The 23,396-nt window shown below is 36.2% G+C and overlaps 2 protein-coding genes across 7 annotated transcripts in view; one reads left to right on the top strand and one right to left on the bottom strand.

Annotated features, from left to right (window-relative positions):
* Positions 1 to 23,396, bottom strand: part of ACAD11 (acyl-CoA dehydrogenase family member 11) — a 115,984-nt gene that overhangs the window by 40,341 nt on the left and 52,247 nt on the right. For all 5 annotated transcript variants that reach the window (XR_003679737.2, XM_024131892.3, XM_024131893.3 and 2 more), the window contains 2 exons: positions 2,845 to 2,911; positions 2,135 to 2,220 (listed from right to left, as the gene is read on the bottom strand). Coding sequence is in view for 4 of the 5 variants with exons in the window: in XM_024131892.3 (XP_023987660.1) it covers positions 2,135 to 2,220; positions 2,845 to 2,911 (153 nt within the window). In the remaining variant the exon portion in view is untranslated. The remainder of the gene's footprint in view (positions 1 to 2,134; positions 2,221 to 2,844; positions 2,912 to 23,396) is intronic.
* ACKR4 (atypical chemokine receptor 4) lies at positions 18,135 to 23,394 on the top strand. Of its 2 annotated transcripts, none has more exons than XM_055089652.1 (2): positions 18,135 to 18,712; positions 21,168 to 23,394. In XM_055089652.1, the coding sequence occupies exon 2, from the start codon at positions 21,177 to 21,179 to the stop codon at positions 22,227 to 22,229; it is 1,053 nt and encodes a 350-aa protein (XP_054945627.1). In that variant the 5' UTR covers positions 18,135 to 18,712; positions 21,168 to 21,176; the 3' UTR covers positions 22,230 to 23,394. The 2 variants fall into 2 exon arrangements, with proteins under 2 accessions (XP_054945627.1, XP_007119497.2); XM_007119435.4 differs by having other exon boundaries at positions 18,135 to 18,968.

Raw genomic sequence — 23,396 nt, 5'->3', positions numbered from 1 at the left:
TCAGGCTGTTGCTCTGCAACCCAACAACTTCCCATGCACATTTGCTCCAGGGAGCTTGTTCATCCCCATCTTGCCAACACACTTTTCTTTTCTTTATAACTCAATCCTTTTTTTTTTTTAGTTAATTTTTATTGGAGTATAGTTGCTTTACAATGTTGTATTAGTTTCTACTGTACAGCAAAATTAATCAGCTACACACATCCCCTCTTTTTTGGATTTCCTTGCCACTTAGGTTACCACGTACATTAAGCAGAGTTCCCGGGGCTATACAATAAGTTCTCATTAGTTGTCTATTTTATACATAGTATCAATAGTGTATATGTTTCAATCCCAATCTCCCAATTCCTCCCCCCTCCTCCCTCCCTTGGTATCCATACATTTGTTATCTATGTCTGTGTCTCCATTTCTGCTTTGCAAATAAGATCATCTATACCATTTTTCTAGATTCCACATATATGCATTAATATACAATATTTGTTTTTCTGACTTACTTCACGCTGTATGACACTCTCTAGGTCCATCCACATCACTACAAATGACCCAATTTCATTCCTTTTTATGGCTGAGTAATATTCCATTGTATATATGTACCACATCTTCTTTATCCATTCATCTGTCGATGGACATTTAGTTTGCTTCCATGTCCTGGCTATTGTAAATAGTGCTGCAATGAACACTGGGGTGCATGTGTCTTTTTGAATTATGGTTTTCTCAGCGTATATGCCCAGGAGTGGGATGGCTGTGTCATATGGTAGTTGTAGTTTTAGTTTTTTAAGCAACATCCATACTGTTCTCCATAGTGGCTGTATCAATTTACATTCCCACCGACAGTGCAGGAGGGGTTCCCTTTGCTCCACACCCTCTCCAGCATTTACTGTTTGTAGATATTTTGATGGTGGCCATTCTGTCCAGTGTGAGGTGATACCTCATCGTAGTTTTGATTTGCATTTCTCTAATAATCAGTGGTGTTGAGCATCTTTTCATGTTTGCCAACACACTTAACCTGTGGGTGCATTCTCCAGCTGCAGCCTACAGAAAGTGATGATGCCAAATGTTCCATAAAACTGCAAGTCTTATATCCACTACTTGAATATTTTCATTAGCCACTTTCAACAATAAACAGAAAGCCAGGGTCACCACAAAACCTGAAGTTCAGTAAACTTTTTCATAACATTTATCACAGGCTGAGAGCTATATAACTTCTTATTTACATGTTTGTATTTATTCTCTGTCTCCTTCCTCTAGCACGTAAGCTCCACAAGGGCAGACAGAGATCTCGGTCTACTGTGTTCACTAATGTATTCTAAGCACCTGGAATGGTGCTCAGCACTCAACAAATACTTGCTGAGTGAGCAACCTGATTGGCAAGGAAACAGTGAACATGAGCCTGAGCAAAAGTATCCTGGCTTCTTAGAAATTCCACCCAAGGACAGAAGGAAGGAAAAGTTTTGCATTCAAATCAGTCAAAACCCATTGCTTATTAATAGCTCTTGAGGTTCATTGACTAAGAAAGCTAAACTTAAAAACAAAAATGAATATTACTATGGGTTACCTAGATTTAATTTTCCAGGTGTATTTCATTAATCTATTCTCCTGGATGATGAAGAGAAGACTGGCAGACAGAGTCATTGAATACCAGTCTGTCCTTTCCCAAAAGCAGACAAAACGTGGTAGAATGCTGCACCACTTCTCTTTTTATTTGTTCTATTCTGAAATCCACTCATATTTTTATTAAGTGTCAAAAAATTTCTCAGAACCCATCTTGTGCATTAAAATGCTATCTAGGGACTTCCCTGGTGGTCCAGTGGTTAAGAATCCATCTTTCATTGCAGGGGACGTGGGTTTGATCCCTGGTCAGGGAACTAAGATCCCACATGCTACGGGGCAACTAAGCCTACGTGCTGCAACTAAGCCCACGCTCTCTAGAGCCTGCGCACCATGACTAGAGAGCCTGACCGCTGCAACGAAAGATCCCACATGCCGCAATGAAGATCCTGTGTGCCACAACTAAGACCTGATGCAGCCAAATAAATAAATAAATATTTTTTAAAAATGCTATCTAGTCCCTTCAGTGTTACTGCATATTCTAGTCTTCCTGCTTGCAAATACATGGACAGGTTGATTGAGTACTTACCCAGGTAGCCAAAAACAGACAAGGGCCTTATTACTTCTACTCCAGGTGTGTTGATGGGAACAAGAATCATGCTGTGTTGTTTGTGTCTGGTCAAAAGAAAAACAGATGTTAGGAAAAGCGTGCTAAGTGGAAAAATAAAACAGATGTTAGGCAGAGTCTCAACTGTCATTTTTTCATTGTTGTTATCATGTAATTATTTAAGCAATGACGTTGGAATGGGAACTGTGTAAAAAACATACATTAAGTACATTCAGATGCAGTCTGTGATCTGGAACAATGATGATTTTAAAATATGTGAAAGTTATTTAACTGAGGCTTCTCATTGCTCAAAGTGGTAACTGGCAACTGATATTCAATACATTAAACATTTCAAGACTATTGCCTTGGATCTAAATGTCTAACTTACAAACAGTTTTGAAAAATTTTATATATCTTATAATCTGATCCAAACAGCTTTGAGGAGTCAGCAACACTTTTAATACAGGAAATTCCACAGTGAAGAATGTACAGCAACACTCCCTAATATTTTCTAAATATATCTTTTAGCAAAATAATTGTGAAATACAAACATGTGACATTTAATGTCATAATATATTTTATATTATTATGATTTGTGAGCCCAAATGGTGCGTTTTAAGTAAATTAAGTGTATACAGAGAAACACCTACTCTTATTCCTCATAGATTTCTCAATCACTATTGTTTTATTACCTGGTTACACAGTTATTGTTAGTTTTTCCCATAACAATTGCAATTTTGCATTTTGGATTCCCAGCTCCTAAAACCAGAGAGAAAATGACAACAATACATCATAAAAAGAAATTTTTAGTCTGACATTTCACCATAAAAGTTCTAATCTTTCTAAGTTTACCTCTGGGAAAACAAACAAACAAACATACAGGAAGAAAACCCTTAATTCATGAAAAAAAATATTGCTATATACAAAACTGTATATCACCCAAGAAAAATCCCTAGCCAAGGCCAAGAATGGACTTCTCAATGAGAGCTGCTGCACGAAAATAACCAGAAGTCAAAGAAGCCGTGAAAGAGCTGCAGCTCTTAAGACAAAATGACAGCTCTCCCATTCATACCATTTCAGACATCAGCATGCTAGAAACGTTGTGAAGTTCTTCTAGCGTATTTCCTCCTGTTTAGATCCCATATTTTCAGACATATGGACAAGAAGTACTAAAACTCATGATATTCCTTCCCAACCAGTGACTGAGAAAGACCTAATTTCCCCAGCCATGGGGCTGGGTGAGGGTGAGTCTGTTTGAGGATTTCAGTACCTATCCCAGATTACATCATTTGCCCTAGTTATGCTATGGAGTAGCTGAAGATGGTTTACTTGGAGCTGTCCACATATATGAGGCTCTGATTCCGCCTTCAGTAAGCCTAGGTTCTCATTCATTGATTTATTAAGTGTTAAAATTTGAAAATATAAAGCTATTCTCATTTTAATGTAAACTTTTATTTAACTACACTTTAAGGTCTATGGCAATTCCCCAAAGGGGCCTTCTTGCAAAAAGTAAGTTTCATTTTCACCAGTCTAAGCACCTAGTCCCTCAGGGAAACTACCATTTAACTGGTGTTCTAATTATAAGACTGCAAGCAACTGGGTCAGATTAAGTTAAACACATAACTTCTTATAAAAAGTAGTTTTAGGAGATGTGAAATCATATGAAGATTAAATGTGAAATGTTAGGATTTATGTCCAATCATAGAATAACACCATAAAATCCCAGGATTTAAAGGATAAACTCTATGGGACATATTAAAGGCCACTGCAAGGATGTAATCAGTGAGATCCAGATGGTGGGAAATCTACAAGACACATAATCCAGTTTCTTCAACAATTAAATTGCAATAAAAAGGAAAAAAGAGGGATAGGGAAAAAAGGAAAGGAGCTTACAGATAAAAAGAGATGAAAAGAGACTTCAAAAGAGTATCAACCAACAGGAATTTTTAGACCTTATTTGGATCCTAATTCAATTAAACAAACTAAAAAGCATTAATCACAATTATGAAACATTAGAAACTTGAATATGTAATGATATGTAATGATATTAAGTAATTTTAGGTGTGCTAATGGTTTTGTGGTTATATTTTTAAAAGCACCCGTATTGAGATACACACTGAAATGTTTGTGAAAGAACTAATGTGATGTCTGGGATTTATTTCAAAATAATATGGGGAGAGGAGGGAATGAGAGCAGGGATGAAGCAAGGTTGGTCATGAGTTGGAAACTGCTGAGTTGCAAAACTCTTCAGAGTATTCCTGGGAGACCTAAATATGTAGCAAAGATATAAAGGAGAAACATGGGTGGTACACTGAAATGTCTGCAAATAGGTCACATAATAGTGAACATGAGGAGTAAAGGAGGGTAGGGCCCAGAGGAAAGAGATGCCTTAACTCTATAGATTGAGGGGATTTGGAAAAGAACATAGTGAAGAAGCAGTGCTAGAAGAAAGATGATTAGTTGAGAAACAGAGACCAAGGCAAGCAGAGGTAAAGAAAGAGAAGAGAGGGTAAAACTGAATAGAAAAACTAGAGAAAGGGGGTCTACTTTAAACATTGGCATTTATATCTGAAATTGTGAAACTCCTTACAATTGAATCTCTGGCTCTATAGAAGAAATGGATGAAACAGAATGCAAAACTTCAGCTCTTGCAGTGTTTTCAGTCTATATGAGGAGATACTGAATAAACAGAGAAAACTATAGAGTGGAAACAATCTAATATTTCCTAGGGTTTAGAACGGAAGTTGAATTGATAGCTTTTCTAAAACCAACTTGGAGAAATTCAAGATAGCAGAAATATGTGTTTATCTCCCATCGCTCCTGAGATCCCATTGAAATAAAAACATAAAAGTATAATGAAGGTATAACCATAACAGAAAAGGAAGTAAAGAATGTGAGGCAACAGGATTAGGGGTGTTGGTGGCCACCAACAAATGAGAGCTTTCAATAAGTATCTGGGGAACAGATAGATGCAAGTTGACCAATGAAATGCACAGAGAAGTCAGAGCCTAGCAAATGATGTAAGGAACTGCAAAGGGAGAGGGTTCTGACTCTGGAGTCAGAAGTTATGACTGAGAAGTGAGGCTACCAAAGGGGGATTAATCCAGTATTTATAGTTGGGCAAATGTAACAGGTGGCATAAAGTCATTCTGAGACCTGGGGGCCTGTAGCCTGAAAGCTAGCTTCCCATCAGCAGACTCTAAAGTGAGTTCCAGCCCAGCTCCACCAAAAGTTTCCTTGCAGAACTGCTACTCAGGAGAGAAAAATGGCTGGAAAAGAGCTGTTAAAACAAAGGAAACCTCAACCAGCTACTCTTCCTTTTTTCTTAAGTATGAATAGAAAAACAAGGATCTGTAGTATGTGAAGAGTCTGCAGCATTAAAGAGAATGACGGACCAAAATAAAGAAACTGTAAAACTGATTGGAATAGGAAGACTAAAGACTCCAGGGGAGAGGTCTCCAGAAAAGAAAGAACTCAAAAGAATTAAAGTTACAATTTAAAGGTGTGTGTGTGTGTGTGTGTGTGTGTGTGTGTGTGTGTGTGTGTGTGTGTGTATGGATAAGGGGAAGGAGATATAAAAGCAAATAATGAAATGAAAGAAAAATGGCAATTAGAAACTGCAGGAAAATAATTTGTAAATTTACAAGTGAACCATGGTCTAAATTTAAAAGACACTACAGTATGGCATGAATTTAAGTAATACATAGAGTGTAAAACTATTTTAATTGATGTTGATGCTTAGAAACACTCTCCTTACACTGGCCAAGGTGATATTATATTGAATCAGTTAGAGAAGGACAGGAAATCTATCTAATACACTACTCAGACCAGCATTGAACAATATTAGCATAGTCCTATAAGGTAAGTGTTGGTTTTCAAAGTTTAGAGTCATTCTGTGGTCAACAATGATTATGGTTGCAAGACAGAAATAAATGTTAGTAATTCTGACAATGTAAAAGTAGAAGCTGTGGCTGACATAAGGTAAAATATGGAAGGGAAGAATAAAAGGTAGAGAAAGGGGTAGGTGCACTCACGTATCTTTAGGTTATAAAGAGGAGCTTGAAGAGATTCTGTGGAATGGGGATGCAGAGGAGAAATTTAGAGATATCATCTAAAGTGTAAAAAGTAGCCAATCAAAAAATTGAAATGATAAATGTCTACATTACGAAAGGGCAGAGAGTTATAATACATATGAGCAAAACTGTTCTTAATCAAAGTGGGGAATCGATAAGTAGTGTCTAAAATGAATAAACTGGGAGAGAGAAAAAAAACATTTTACCTAAAATTATAGCAGAAACCAGAGAACTAAAAACAGAAACCTCGAGTCTTCTCTAGGGTATGGTATTGTTGTGTGAAGGGATGGGAAACAGTAAGCTCTTAAATATTTTCAGATTTCTTACCATTTCTAATTGAATAACAATAACTACTACTACTTTTTTTAAAAATTAAAAGAAAAACAGCCTATTATCTTGTGAATAAATCTGTAGATCCTAATTCGGAGAAGGAAACTGAGAGACCTGCTGAATAAACTGCAATATGTTTTTTCTCTTTCCTAATCTCCCTTTAATCTGAACGTTTTATCTTTGGACTGTGGAGGCAGTTTCCTGCATATATTGTGGCACTTCCCCACTTCTAAGTGATAATACATAACTCCAGTAATCCTACATGCACAACTCTGCCTTATGAAGTGCCTAAAATGATAAAAACACTAAAAATAGATTTCATCTGGGAAAAGGAGGGGAAGGGAGGCAGTGTGCCTAAAATGGGTGATTCTGTTCATCCCCAGGCTGGTAGTGGAATAAGGAAACACCTTAAACTGATTTAGAGCTTGAATCACAAGACTGCTTTCTCCATGGCCAAAGCCAAAGGAATTGTCAGAACTTGCAATCATATATACATATACGATTTTATCTAATGACTAGAAAGGAAGGGAAGGAAGCCTTTTAACTAACTGGAGCAGAACATTAAAAAAAAACAGCATTAAATTGGCCATTTGATGCAACACTGTAATCACATAATAAATATGTTAAGCAAAATTGTGTCCTATTTTTTCCCAAATATATGACTTATTGCCTTATCCTGGGGCTAAGACAAATATGACATATTATATATAAGATAAAGGGCAAGACCATTTTCTCCACCCTTCTGTGCTTTTGCATCATAATCTTATTACCAGTTGCTTCAAAGAAAATTCAATAGAAAGTTTTTATATTGAAAAGAAACAAATCTGCTTTTTCTTAAAAGAAAAACATAAGCATCTTCACAAATACAACAGAAATTTAATGTTGTCCAAGTAGAACACTTTACAATGCCTTGAAGAGTCTGTGGTATGTGTACTGATATTAGATAACAAAGGCCTTTAATTCAGGTTAAACATACTTATTGTATACCAACCAATAATAAATGGCAGTTATAGGATTTCTAGAATTTTGTATATATATATATATATATATATATATATAATTTTAGAGCAGTTTTAGGTTCATAGCAAAATTGAGGGGAAGGTACAGAGAGATTTCCCATATCCCCCTTCCCACCTCCATACATAGCTTCCCCCATTATCAATACTGCCCACCAGAGTGGTACGCTTTTTACAAGTGATGAACTTACATTTGACCATCATAACAACCCAAAGTTCGTAGTTTACATTATAATTCATTCTCTTTTTTTAAAATGATAACATTTTATTATAGAAAAAGCATCCCAAATATAAGATTTTGTATACACTGGTAGGTGAACAAGTGCAATTTTAAAAGTAAATACAAAGTAAAGAGGAAAAACTACAAGCATTTCGCCTTTAAGAGAAAACATAACGTTCTCCTGCAGTGGTGAACCCACGCAGAGCACGAATGTGGCTCCATCTCCCATAAAGGCATCAGGTTGCTTTCTGAACTATGCCCAGTTTATCAATTTCAAAATGATGGCAAGAAGGGAGTTCCCTGGTGGCCTAGTGGTTAGGATTCTGGGCTTTCATTGACAGTGGCCCGGGTTCAATCCCTGGTCGGGGATCTGAGATTCCGCAAATTGCACAGCACAGCCAAAAAAACAAAAACAAAACAAAACAGAAAAAACATGATGGCAAGAACTGGCATTGAATAAATCTCTAAGACTGATTCTTAACTTTCTATTGACTGTTACTTAATAAAGGTTCCAATCACACTTTGAGCATTTAAAGCCTGTGCTCTGATTGTTTACTTACAGAAGGACCCGTTGGAACACTATCCAACCTTCCTGGGCTTATTCCACAGTATTTTCATAGACCTGTATACACATTATTGATCATTCTTGATGTTGTACATTCTATGGGTTTGGGCAAAGGTATAATGACATGTACCCATCATTATATATCTCACTGTCCTAAAAATCCTCTGTGCTCCACCTACTCATCCCTCCCCACCCCCAACCCTGGCAACGACTGATCTTCTTACTGTCTCCAGAGAGTTTTGTCTTTTCCAGAATGTCACATGGTTGGAATCATAGCCTTTTCACTTAATAATAGGCATTTAAAGTTTCTCCATGTCTTTTCATGGCTTGGTAGCTCCTTTTTTTTTAGCACTGGATAATATTCCATTATACGGATGTTCTTCTTTTAAATGGCCATCTCTCCTTCTCGCCTCTTCTTCTGGAACTCCAAGTACACATAGTTTAGACCTTTTGATATCGTCCCACAGTTTCCTAAGACTGTTCATTTCTTTCCATCTTTTCTTCAAATTGGATAATTCCTAATGGTCTGTCTTCAAGTTCATTAACTCTTTCCTCTGTCATCTCCATTATGCTATTAAGCCCATTCAGTGAATTTTTTTCAGATATTTTACTTTTCAATTCTAATATTTCTAATTAGTTCTTTTTCATGTTTTCTATTTATCTTCTGATATTTTCTTTTTATTTTTCTTAACCTCACTGAGCAAATTTATAATAGCTGTCTTAAGCCCTTGCCGGATAATTCCAACATCTGAGTCATTTGGAGGGTTGGGCTTTCCCCTTGAAAGTGGATCATGTTTTCCTGGTTCTTCATTTGATGAGTAATTTTAGATTGTATTCTGGACATTGTGATTCCTTTGTTTTGAAGACTCTAGATTCTGTTCTATCTCTCTGAAAAGCATTAATGTTTTTGTTTTATAGGGCAATTAACAAGTAGAGTCAAACTTCAGAGTCTGTCTCAATTAAGGTGAATGGGAGGTCACATTTCAGTTTAGCTCTTTTTATTTAGCAGCAAGGTGCTTTGAGTCTGCCCTGTGAATCACTCTGGTTCACTAGTAAGCCAGAGACTTGGGCAAAGTTTACACATGAAACAGAGCTCACTTTTTCCAGGTTTCTCCTTTCCTGGAATCCCACCCTAGTCTATCATTTTCTGGGAGTGATGGCGGCCCCAGACACTGTCCTCTGGTTCCTTAGGACACAAAGACCTGAGTTATCCAGAGAAGCTTCAGCATTCTCACACCACATTATGTACTTAGGCCAAAGTCTTTTTTTTTTTTTGGCCACATTGGGTCTTCATGTGCTGCCCGCAGGCTTTCTCTAGTTGCAGCAAGTGGGGGCTACTCTTCTTTGCGGTGTGTGGGCTTCTCTTTGTGGTGGCTTCTCTTGTTGCGGAGCATGGGCTCTAGGTGCTCGGGATTCAGAAATTGTGGCTCGTCGGCTCTAGAGCGGAGGCTCAGTAGTTGTGGTGCATGGGCTTAGTTGCTCCACGGCATGTGGGATCTTCCCAGACCAGGGCTTGAACCCATGTTCCCTGCATTGGCAGGCGGATTCTTAACCACTGCACCACCAGGGAAGTCCCTAAGCCAAAGCCTTAAAATGAGACCTAGCACCTGTCTCATCTTCCAAATTCTGACTCTGCTACAAAATTAGCCTGTCTTTGGTCACTCCCCAGACTCTTCAGGTAGTTATTTTTTGTAGCTTTTTATTTGTTATCTGTGAGAAGGTCAACTTTAGGTGCTTTTTCCATCACACTAGACGTGGCACTCCCCTAGAGTTCTCTCCTTTAAACTTTGCCAAAACCAGGTCTTCTCTTATCCATTGTGATGGTTTCTTACATTATGTACCTATCATTAGTGTCAGTTGAAGTTTTAGAAATGCAATGATCTATATACACTACCAAACGTAAAATAGATAGCTAGTGGGAAGAAGCTGCATAGCACAGGGAGATCAGCTCGGTGCTTTGTGACCACCTAGAGGGGTGGGATAGGGAGGGTGGGAGGGAGGGAGATGCAAGAGGGAAGAGATATGGGGATATATGTATATGTATAACTGATTCACGTAGTTATAAAGCAGAAACTAACACATCATTGTAAAGCAATTATACTCCAATAAAGATGTTTAAAAAATGCAATGATCACCTCAAAATATGATTTAGGAAGCAGAATTAGGAATCTTAGAAGCTCTAAAATTTTTAAACCAATAAAACCAAGAGCTAACAATTCTATTCCCCTCAATTATTCTGTATTGTGAATTACACATGTAAAGTAAAATATAGTTAAGATTAAAATGCATAGATAACTAATGAAAACCTACTGTATAGCACAGGGAACACTACTCAATGCTCTGTGGTGACCTAAATGGGAAGGAAATCCAAAAAAGAGGGTATATATGTATACGTATAGCTGATTCACTTTGTTGTACAGTAGAAACTAACACAATATTGTAAGGCAACTATACTCCAATAAAAATTTTAAAAATATGTGTCAATTCCCACTTTAAAAAATTTATCCAACAGTTTCACTTGTGTGAAATGATATATATATATATATATATATATATATATATAAGAGGTATTGGAAAACAAATTTTTAGACTAATAAAGAAATTGATATTCAGGGCAAAAAAAAAATTAAAATGTAATTGTTTTAAAACCAATGCTCTACTTTGGGTTTCTCCCAATTTAATGGAATCTACTTTTCAATCAGTTCTGAAAGAACTTTTTATAAGAAGGATGTTTCAGCTGGCTACATCTTCCAGATTTTAATGAGAAAAGATTTCCCCATTCACATATTTCAAAATTAAGTTTTAAAAATCTAAGATGTTATACTCTTGATGTTGAGCCCACTTGACTATCCTCATTTACTGAACCATGTCTGACTTTCCAAATTGTGTTTAGTTATTTTTACAACAGTGTGTCCTTCTGATTTTTATAGGTGTTAATACATAGAAAATGAATTCCACAAATCTGAGAATCAACCCGAAGAACATCAGGATGATTCAAATGGTAGATGATAATACTTAAATTACACTGTGGATCTTAACTGAAATTTCTTATCTGAAAACACTGGGCTGGGGGAATTTTTTTTACCCTTGATTCATCCTGGCTCTGCAATAATATGTAATCATGCTTTGATTCTTAGCTAGAAATTATTGAGAAAAGAGTATTTTCCAGAAAGGCTTACTTTTAATTTTTCAACTGGATATTTTTCTACTTGGGGTTTTTGAGCTTTTACTCATAGGAAGACTTGAGGCCCTTAGGCTGAAGAGTCAGGCCACTTGCCCCATATAACACATTGTCTCCTTGGTGGGTGTACTTCTGAAAATCAGATTAGGACATAATGGTATGACTTGGGGTTCATTTTCATTACAGATCTTTTCTTTGTCTACTTTCTATCCTGGTAATCAATAACATTTTGGGTAAATCTTTTAAGGTTTCATGGATTTTAATTCTAGATAAACAGAAGCTGAATCCTTCAAAAGTAAAATCTTCTCTACAATTCTCTCAAACCCTAACCAAAAGCCATCTTTTTTCCAATTCTATATTTCTCTCTAATATTTCCCAATAGTATTTCTTTTCTTGCTCTTTCTATCATAAAAAATTGTTGCCACAGCTTTATGTAAGTGCCCAACAGATTTCAGATATCAGGTAAATTTTGAAGAAACTCAAGAAACAAGGCAAATAATTCTTTAATTCTGCTTTGCTCAATTTAATATGGAAAACAATTCAGATTCTAAAAAGATAAAACTTCTAAATTGGCTCTCCTTTTTGGGGTCATTAAGTAGAGGAAGTAAGGGTGAATATATAAGCTGTAAATTTTGAAATATTTTGATTTAATCTTGATGTTTCAGAAAATGGGAAAACTCTCTCACAAATATATCATCTCATCTTAGCTACAAGCATAATTTGGCAGGTGCAGCAACAGAAATGTCCTTCTTCTAAAGGGAGCTTTTGCTCTCATGTTATTTTAGTTAATGAACAGGATACCAAATGTCATAAATAAAATACATTAAAGGAAATATGAACAGACCAGAAAACATCTAAATATATCTGCTGTGTAACAAGCCTTCATGAATGAAAACAGATGGCATAGATAAAATAATTTTGTTTTTAATCCAGACTCTGTGGTATTTAAAGACTGTTCAAGTGCCAGGATTAAGTCAGGCTGAAAAGGACATTTTACTGATATTTGCTGTTGAGTTTTAATTTCACAGGCTCTTACAACCACATGGTTATCAAACAAAATCATTCTCTAACACAAGGAAAGATGACAGGTAGAGAAAAACATGACTATTGGGTATGGATATGGTCTGTAACAATAAAAAAAAGTGATATAAACAATAATATAATATGAAGTACAGTTAGCCATGTACAAAGTCTCAAGGTTATTTCTTCTACCAACATTGAACTTCTGAGGTGAAATACTTAAACTTCATTTGGTCTTAGCATTAATATTAATACTTAGCTTTAATTCAAATACGAATAAAAAACCAATATGAGTTAAGTAACATTTTACAATGAAATTTCCACTTGTTAAAAAAAGAAAAAGTTTATCATTCGGTTAAGGAAAAAAACAATTTCATGTGTGCCCTTGGGATATGTGCTATTATTAATAGGGGAAACAACCTTTGAAATTCACTTACTGTACTGCTAGGAAGGTTTACGTTTAATAAGTATTCAATAAATGTTACATGCTGTCACTATTACAAAATATATTTGGATCAAAATCAGGTCCAAATAGATCAGAATTGAAAATTTTAAAATAATTTAAATAATCAAGACATTAAAGGGCTTCCCTGGTGGCGCAGTGGTTTAGAATCTGCCTGCCAATGCATGGGACACGGGTTCAAACCCTGGTCCGGGAAGATCCCACATGCTGCGGAGCAACAAAGCCTGTGTGCCACAACTACTGAGCCTGTGCTCTAAGGCCTGCGAGCCACAACTACTGAAGCCCACAAGCCTAGAGCCCGTGCGCCATAAAAAGAGAAGCCACTGCAGTGAGAAGCCCGCTCACAGCAACGAAGACCGAATGCAACCAAAAATAAATAAATAAATTTATTTTTTAAAAAGACATTAAAAAAACTAAGAGAAAAAACAATTTAGTATCTATGAAATCTCTGGATGGGAAAGAAATTTTAAGCCTCAAAAATAAATGTGGGAATTCCCTGGCAGTCCAGTGGTTAGGACTCTGATCTCTCACTGCCAAGGCCCTGGCTTCAATCCCTGCACGCAGCCAAAAAAAATAAAGAAATCAAAGGAAAAAGGTTGACTGGTTTATCTGTATAAAATTATTGTACAGTAAGAAACAAAATTAAAACAAAAAACAATTTAAGGGGGCTTCCCTGGTGGCGCAGTGGTTGAGAGTCTGCCTGCCGATGCAGGGGACACGGGTTCGTGCCCCGGTCCGGGAAGATCTCACATGCCGTGGAGCAGCTAGGCCCGTGAGCCATGGCCGCTGAGCCTGCGCGTCCGGAGCCTGTGCTCTGCAACGGGAGAGGCCACAACAGTGAGAGGCCCGCGTACCACAAAAAAAAAAAACAAAAAAAACACAAAAAACAAAAACAAACAAACAAAAATAACAATTTAGGGAAAATATCTCACACATAGCTGGCAAAGGCAGGGGAAGGGTACTGAATCTGTTACAAGTCATTTAAGACAGCAAGATGGTAGTGGAATAACACATTCAACTGGCAACGTTTTAGGGAAATAAACACTTCCATATATTATTGGTGAAAGTGCAAAGTAATACCATCCCTATGGAGTACAATTTGGCAATATCCATCAAAATTACAGATTCGTTTATCCTTTGATCCACCAGTTCAACTTCTGGGATTTATCCTACAGATATAGCTGCTTCTGAATGAACTGACAGATGTAGATTATTAACTGTAGTAGTATTGTTTATACTTGCAAAGAATTGGGCATAAATCAATATCCATCAATAGGAGACTATTATGTGGTATGTCCACATAATGGAACCCTTCTAAAAAGAATAAGGAAGTTTTCTATGCACTTAATTGAAAGAACTCTAAAATTATTCTACAGAATGCTATCTTTAGTGTAATAAGAAAAGGGATAGTTATACATGGTTAGTCACATTTTTCAACATCCCTCAGTAAGATTAGATTAAGTGCAGTTTCCTACCATATCTACGAAGATGCTCTCTATAACATTATTTGTAATAGCAAAACACTGGAAACATTCAAAAAGTCCTATAGCAGTTGAATGGTAAGTCAAATTATGATAATCCACATAAAATATTATTTAGCTATGAAAAATGTCATTTATAGTGAGTTTGAATAACATGAAAATGCTTAAGAAAAATGCTAAATAAAAAACTCATATACAATATGAATTCAATATGTAGTATGGACACTAAAGAGTAATCATAAGATTATTAAATAATGCTCAATTTATATCTCAATATCGAAGACATTTTCAGTGAAAATGTAAAATATAGTTTAGTCAGATTGCTTCCCAAGCACCTAATACTGAGAAAAATGGCACTACAAGAGGAAGATGAGAAATGGGTGTGGAGAGAGAGATTCTATAGGAACAAGGGACATTGCTATGTTAGGACCGGTGAGGAAGGGTGAGACAATTTATGGTGAGAAGCCAGTTGGAATCAACTTATGGTGGAAGGCAAGTGGAAGAGAGGTACAAAAAAAAAGGCGCTAAAGAAGCATCAAGTAAATACTCCGAAAAGTTGCCTAAGGTAAGTGATGCCTTTTCCTATCCTCCAAGCTTTATGATTGACTTTCAAATGTTGTCAAGTATTCCCTATTAACACCTCTTCTAGTTCCGTTGAGGAGGAAAATACAGGAAAATGTCAGTCAGTGAGCTAGTTTCACCATGCTTCATACACAGGTGTGACTCACTATATACTACCAGAAGAAGCTTGATCCTGAGATCCTTTATGCCCCAAGGGCTGGGTATGTGTTTGAGCTAGCAAAAATAATGACCGAATTGAAAACATGTAAAGATTATAGCTTTATAACTGATTTACAAGAAGGGAATCCTATTTACAAGAAAGTATGTGGTTGAAAGTACATGGGGGAGGAAATGAAAGAAAAGGACGGATACTTTTAAATATCTATAAATATGTATCAAAATTCTATAATAGATGACATCACGGAATTATACATATGCATAAGAGATAGTATGAAAAAGTAGAAATCGTCTAAGACTAAAGATCTGAATCTAAAATTCCAGCTGCATTGTTAAATTTATAAGTCTGTGGAAGATAAGTTACTTAAGCACTGATTGATTGGTTGATTGATTGACTGATTCATTCATTCATAAATTTAATTAGTCATTAAAGAACTACAGCATCAAGGGCAAGTAAAATGGGACAATAATCAGAAGGGAAAGTAGATTTATTAATTCAAAATATTTATTGAGTATCTACTATGTGCCAGGCACTATTGTATATATTTAAATATGAACAAATCATACAAAAGTTCCTAACCTGATGAAGCTTATATTCTAATACAGGGCGAGATACATTAGACACCAAACACAATATAAATGATGTACATTAGCACATGAAAAGTGCTATGGGTAAGGTTGATTGGGAGTATAGGCAGGTGAAGGGTATTTAGTTTATTTATTTAATTTTTGCCCTCTGTTTTATTGAGATGTAACTGACATACAGCTCTGTATAAGTTTGACTTACATACATCATGAAATGATTATCACAATAAGTTTGGTGAACATCCATCATCTCACACAGATACAAAATGAAAGAAATAGAAAAATATTTTCTTCCTTGTGATGAGACCTCTTAGCGTTTACTCTCTTAACACCTTCCATATATAACATACAACAGTGTTAATTCTATTTATTATGTTGTACATTACTACTACTTGTGTATCTTATAACTGGAAGTTTGTACCTTTTTTGACCACCTTCATCCAATTCCCTTCCCCTTCCACCTGCCTCTTGCAACCACATATCTGATCTCTTTTTTTTAATGTTTGTTTTTGAAGTACAATTGACCTACAACACTATGTTAGTTCCTGTTACACGACACAGTGACTGGATATTTCTAAACATTTTAAACTGACCACTATGATAAATCTAGTTATGATATGTCAACATACAAAGATACTACTTACTTAATGGCTATATTCCTCACACTATACATTTCATCCCCATGACTCATTTATTTTGCAACTGGAAGTTTGTAATCCTTTTTTTTTTTTGAAAATTTGATGCACGTTATGGAATAATATATTAAATGTATACATATCAACAAAGATGTATTTTTTAAAATACATTTATTTTATTTATTTATTTTTGGCTGCATTGGGTCTTTGGGTAAGCAGGGGCTACTCTTCGTTGCGGTGCCCATGGGCTTCTCATTGCTGTGGCTTCTCTTGTTGTGGAGCTCTGGCTCTAGAGCACAGGCTCAGTAGTTGTGGCATGTGGGCTTAGTTGCTCGAGGCATGTGGGATCTTCCCAGACCATCTTCCCAGACCAGGGCTTGAACCCCGTGTCCCCTGCATTGGCAGGCAGATTCTTAACCACTGCACCACCAGGGAAACACTGTAATCTCTTTTTAAGAGTTTGTAGTCTCTTAATCTCCCTTACCTATTTCTTTCCTCCCCCATCCCCCTCCCACCTGGCAACCATCGGTTTGTTCTCTGTATCTATAACTCTTTCTGTTTTGTTATGTTTGTTCATTTGTTTTGTTTGTGAAGGGTATTTTAAATAGAATAATCAGGGGTTGCCTCAGTGAGGAGGTGGTGATTGGACAAAGACTGGAAAGACATGAGGGAGTGAGCCTTGCAAGTATTGAAAGGAAGCACATTCCAGGCAGATAGAAGAGCTAGTACAAAAGCCCTAAGAAGGAATGTGCCTAGCACATATCAAAACAGCAAGGAGGTTGGTGTGGCAGAATAAGCAAGCAAAGGGGAGGAGAAGGAAATAAGTCAGAGAGGCAATGAGGGATGGAGGGTAGGCCATTCTAAGAATTTAGTGGAAGGTTGCTTGTTTGCTTCCTCCTGCTCCCAAAATACATAAGATAAAGAAGAATAAGAGGTAAGAGAAGGCAAAAGACCAGAGAGTCTAGAGAGGGCAGGGATAAATTTAAGAGCAGTATCCCTCAGCAAGTAGCAAGAGATCAGAGTAATGATCAGCCATGGTAAGGAGAAGAGATGCCTCTTTTGGAAGAATTGTGCTAGAGTCTGCTAAGGAAGGCTGATATGCTCATCTCTTAGCAACTTTGCCCTCAGTGACTTCACGTTGGTAGCCGAAATTGGCCATGGTGGGAGTGTTTACACCATGGAAAATGTCTAACACTACAAATCCAGGCACGTTTTTCTTTTTTTTTTTTCAATTTTTATTTTATTTATTTATTTTTTTAACATCTTTATTGGAGTATAATTGCTTTACCATGGTGTGTTAGTTTCTGCTGTATAACAAAGTGAATCACTTATACATATACATATATCCCCATATCTCTTCCCTCTTACGTCTCCCTGCCTCCCACCCTCCCTATCCCACCCCTCTAGGTGGTCACAAAGCACCAAGCTCATCTTCCATGAGCACTAAGCTCATGGCTTATCTTAATTATTTGCAAAATAACTCTTCTCAAAGACTGGTGGATAACAAGGAGGAGAAGTTGGCTGTACCCCCAGACACATACTGTGGGAAGATGAAGGCCCCAGTGCTCTAGAGTCTCTTTTCTGTGAATCAACAGGAAAGTTAGATCAATTGCTTGTAGAAAAAATGGCATTGGTCTGAAATAACTTCTGAAGGGGGAGACTGAGCCTAGAGAAAGTAAATAAGGGAACTGTTATGCAAATGTGAGGAGAGTCAAGGCCAGGGGTTAAATCTGCATACATTTCTCTTCTTTCTCTAACTTTCATTTGTTTGGAAGTAGGGGGAGGGGGAGATAGCCGGAGATAGCCTTTCCAGACAGAAGGATTTTGAAAGTTTGTAGCTGGTCATTGAAGAAGATTACAGGAAGGCACAAGAATTTAAAGTCGTGAGGAAAGGCATACTCTGTGGTCAAGGACAGATAAGGAGTACAGAGAGGCCAAGGGGAGTCTCATAGTTTAAGCAAAATACAAAATGATGTGGTATAAAAATTTTAATTCTACTATAAATGCCTAATGATTACTTAGAATTTAGTTTTTGATAATTTAGTCTTCACAAAGATAACTTTCTAGGTTACAATCATTTTTGTTTTCTTTCCTAGACAAAATAATTTTAGAGAGTATTTGTCTAGATGCTACCTACAAGTAAATACTTGTTAGCTGCCTTGAGGCGCTCTGGTGAATTCTTTTGGTTTGGCAGTCAGTACCTCAGCTGCAGGCACGTTCCTGTTTCCTTTGGCTAAGTGGAAACTTCGAAAGGTTTGTAGTTTTTGAAATGAGATTGAATTCCTTCAAGTTTGTAACCTAGGACACTTAAGAACTTGGATTTGAGTTCACAGGATGGTTATACATAAAATAAAAGATCAAGTGCTCACAAAGTTAAATTTCCTGAAAGCCTTACTGGATGTAAGACAAAGGCGGGGTATAAAACGAAAATAAAAGTATGCTGAGTTAGAAAGGTCATTCTATCTTACTCTCTGCACTCAAGACTGCTCCTGTCTGCCGACAGAAACAGGTTGGTTTTTTCCTTCTTTTTTCATTCAGACTTGTATATGATTTTCTTTTAAGCCCAAAGGTTTGGTATATTTATGTATGTAGAGGGAGTCTTGATGCATAAAAGTTTACATGTGCAAAAAAGAGTTATTTGAAAACAGTTATACATGTTAACCTTAAAACAAAAATATGAATATAGCAAGAAGAAAATATTATTTTAATACCATTACTTGCCTATAAAATTTTGTTAATAATAGGTTTTGCTATAACATTTTTTCCTGCTTTGTTTTATTGTTAAATTTTTTTATTCTTATGATAATTACAAAGACATTTAAATGTGTTTCTATGTTTCTGCCAGAAGGATCACTTCTGCAAATAGTTTCCATTCCTACTCTTATTTACTCATATTTTTAGTATGATTAATTCTTTTAAAATATCTTTCCTTAATATCTTATACTGTTTGGCCATATTATACCTTATCACCAGGTTCAAGATTTGTGTGATAAAACAGAAGGAAAGAACAAAGTTCCTACCGTATTAATAATTAACATATAAGAAAATGAAGACTACAGTAGTCTTCCAGATTGGAACTTTTCAAATAACTTTAAGGATAAAGGGAGACAGAAGGGCTAAGGAAAAAGCATAACAAAACTCAGCACTATAATAAAAACACTGAAAGTTATTATTATATATATTTTAAAACTTGTGAATTCTGTGCAAGCTTATCTTAATATTACAGGGTGTTAATAGCCAGTATAGTAGAATAACTTAATGAAGAGATATGAGATTCCTGCAGTATCATCTTTCCATTCTAGAGTAATAGCTTTATACCTATTGGTAAAACCTTTAGTTTGACAAATATTTGCTGGGCACCTAGAGTGTGCCAGGCACTCTCTTCAGGTATTAATTATAAACATAAATCCAACAGGTCATAGTCTTAGGGAACTTAGAGCACAGAGGGAAAAGGTAGTCTGAGAAACATTTCTTCCATAGGATGGGGTCGGTTCTCTGAGAGATATGCAGATACAGTTATTGGATCGGGAAAGTCTCCTGGAGAGGTGACATCTAAGTTAACTGGGTAGGAACTGACCCTTCAAGGGGAGGGCAGGAAATAGTCCATCAGATAAAAGAACAGAATGAGTAATGATGCAGACATGTGCTGCATCATGGTGTGTGCCAGAAAATCGCTGGCAAATCAGTATTGTTACTGTCTACCGTGCAGGGTGCACAGTAGAGGGATGTAGCAGGAACCATGGGTAGGACGACATTATGGAAGGAGCCTTGGGTATCATGGTAAGGAGCTTAGATTGTATCTTTCAGATGAAGGGATGTGTCTTTCAGGTGAGGAGTTAATAAGCAGCAATGATGGATTGACATTTTAGAGAGAGAGAGAGCACTCTGATGGCAGTAACAAAAATGTTTTGACAAGGAGGTGGTAAGGAGGAATAAGAACAGTAGGATGCCAGTTGGGAAGATATTGTAATAGGCCAAGTAATAATGATGGTCGAATTGTGTGGATGTGTCAAGGAGCACAGATTAAAAGGAAGAGACAGATTTGAGACCTATTTGGGAGGTAAAATCAGAATTTAGGGGCTGACTGGAAATCAGGGGTGAAGATAAGAGATAAATCAAGGTTGGTACAGGCTGAAGGCTTAGGTGACTAGTGGAACAACAGTGCTACCAAATAGTAGTTTACAATCAGCATGTACTGACAGGTTTTGGAGGGAAGCTAACTAGAGGAGACTTTGTTTTATAAAAGCCAACCAGTAAAATTAAGTAAAATGCTGAGATAATATATTTAACTTATTTTAAAATAAATTCATAAATAAATAAAAATAATATTTATTTTAAATAAATAAAATTATTTTAATTTTAAAATTTAATTTATTGTCAATATACTGTGTAAGAATCACAAAGTTGTATATGTAAAAGTTACAGGGTTTAATGCTTAATAAAATTCCCCAGGGTATTAGTTTTATCTTCCCTCTGTAAATCCCAGCTCCTGTACACAGACTTGTAAAAACAAGGGATGAAAAACTACTCTTGGGGATATATTCCAACGTGGCTTCCATTAAAGAGTTTCAAAGAGTGGCAGATTCAGGCTCACAAATGTTTGGCAACAATCTATTCTCTAGTGAAAGAATAAAACATATGCTAGATCAAAAGCGTTTCTACTTAAGCAATATTAAAATAAATATCCTGTATTCTTTTTGCCATTTAGATTGGAGCCATGGCTTTGGAACACAACCAGTCAACAGATTACTATTATGAGGAAAATGAAATGAATGACACTCATGACTACAGTCAGTATGAAGTGATCTGTATAAAAGAAGAGGTCAGAAAATTTGCAAAAGTTTTCCTGCCTGCCTTCTTCACAATAGCTTTCATCATTGGACTTGCAGGCAATTCCATAATAGTGGCGATTTACGCCCATTACAAAAAGCGGCGAACCAAAACAGATGTGTACATCCTGAATTTGGCAGTGGCAGATTTACTCCTTCTATTCACTCTGCCTTTTTGGGCAGTTAATGCAGTTCATGGGTGGGTTTTAGGGAAAATCATGTGCAAAGTCACTTCAGCCTTGTACACGGTCAACTTTGTCTCTGGAATGCAGTTTCTGGCTTGTATCAGCATAGACAGATATTGGGCAGTAACTAAAGCCCCCAGTCAATCGGGAGTGCGAAAACAATGCCGGCTCATCTGTTTCTGTGTCTGGATGGCTGCCATCTTGCTGAGTATACCTCAGCTGGTCTTTTATACAGTAAATCACAAGGCTAGGTGCATTCCCATCTTCCCATACCACCTAGGAACATCAATGAAAGCATCAATTCAAATGCTGGAAATCTGCATTGGATTTGTAATACCCTTTCTTATTATGGCAGTGTGCTACTTCATCACAGCAAAGACACTCATCAAGATGCCAAACATTACAAAATCTCGGCCCCTCAAAGTTCTGCTCACAGTGGTCATAGTTTTCCTTGTCACTCAGCTGCCTTATAACATTGTCAAGTTCTGCCAAGCCATAGATATCATCTACTCCTTGATCACCAACTGCGACACGAGCAAACGTATGGATGTTGCCATCCAAATAACAGAGAGCATTGCACTCTTTCACAGCTGCCTCAACCCGGTCCTGTATGTTTTTATGGGAAACTCTTTTAAAAACTACATCATGAAAGTTGCCAAGAAATATGGGTCCTGGAGAAGACAAAGACAAAATGTGGAGGAGATTCCTTTCGATTCTGAAGATACTACAGAGCCAACCAGTACTTTCAGCATTTAAATATAAAACTGCTCTGTCTCTTGCTTCGATACACATGAATGAGGCTTCTACCTCAGATTAAACATCTGCATTTTTCTGAAATTCAAATCTCAAACACTGTGGTGGCAACTTATAACAAGGAAGAGGTTAGGGTGGGGAAGGGGAGTGGGGTAGAAGCCAAGAAAAAGAGGAAACAAAAAATAAATGCATAAAACAGGGAAATTAAAATTAACAATATAGGAAAATAGTAGTAACAGTCATACATAAGAAAAACACTATAAGTTAGGTCATCTAAAACAGATTATTAAAGAAATTTAAATTAAGGGGCATTTATAATTATTTTAAATTATCTAAACTTTAATATAAGAACAATTTCCCTGTATAATTTTAGTACTTGAATAACTATGCAGCAAAATTCAATGTCTTTTTCTTTTTCTTGTTTCTTAATTTGTAAGAGATTTCATAAAACTCCAGAAAGAATAACAATTGGCAATCAAAAAAAACCCAAAAAAACCAAAAACATAAAAAGCTTTTCTGGCTATTGTAATATATTACTGATAAGTTTCTAAACATGTGATTTGCTTTTATGATGTCAACTTTCTTTAGCAATAAGCTGGTTATCCTGTTAGATTTATCATTTATACTCTAGAAGCAATCCTCAGACAATCACATTCATCTAGGTTTCAATTTTTATAACTGCCTAAAGGGCTCATCCATTTATGTGAGTCCATTACTGAGGGTTGACTAAATAATATATTTTTCTATGTCTAAAGACTCTTATTTTTCACTTAAATACTTGGTATTTTTAAACAATGAAAATATGTACCACAGTAAATTATTTTTAATAATATGGATTGCTTATCTCTTTAAAAACAATTATATATAAATTATTATAGTCCATGTAATATGCCCCTATTAAAATTTAATTTTGATAGAAATGACAATGGTCAAAAATAGTGTGCACTAATATAAATTTTTCTCTCACAAACTGTAAAAAAAACACGTTTTCTGCTCTTAAATAAACATCACCCAATCAAGACATTGTTTTAAAATTACTTTTCTTTTTATCAACTATTTCTAAATTTGAAAATGCTTTCAAAGGCAGAATTTAAAGAACTGTGGTCATGAAATGAATAACTATGTATCTTATTATTCTAGCACAGCATCTGGCATGAAGAGTCAATAGAC

This window comes from Physeter macrocephalus, chromosome 1, assembly GCF_002837175.3.
Source record: "Physeter macrocephalus isolate SW-GA chromosome 1, ASM283717v5, whole genome shotgun sequence".
NCBI lineage: Eukaryota > Metazoa > Chordata > Mammalia > Artiodactyla > Physeteridae > Physeter > Physeter macrocephalus.
Note: the sequence above shows the minus strand (reverse complement) of the source record. Positions and strands in the feature narration are given on the sequence as shown.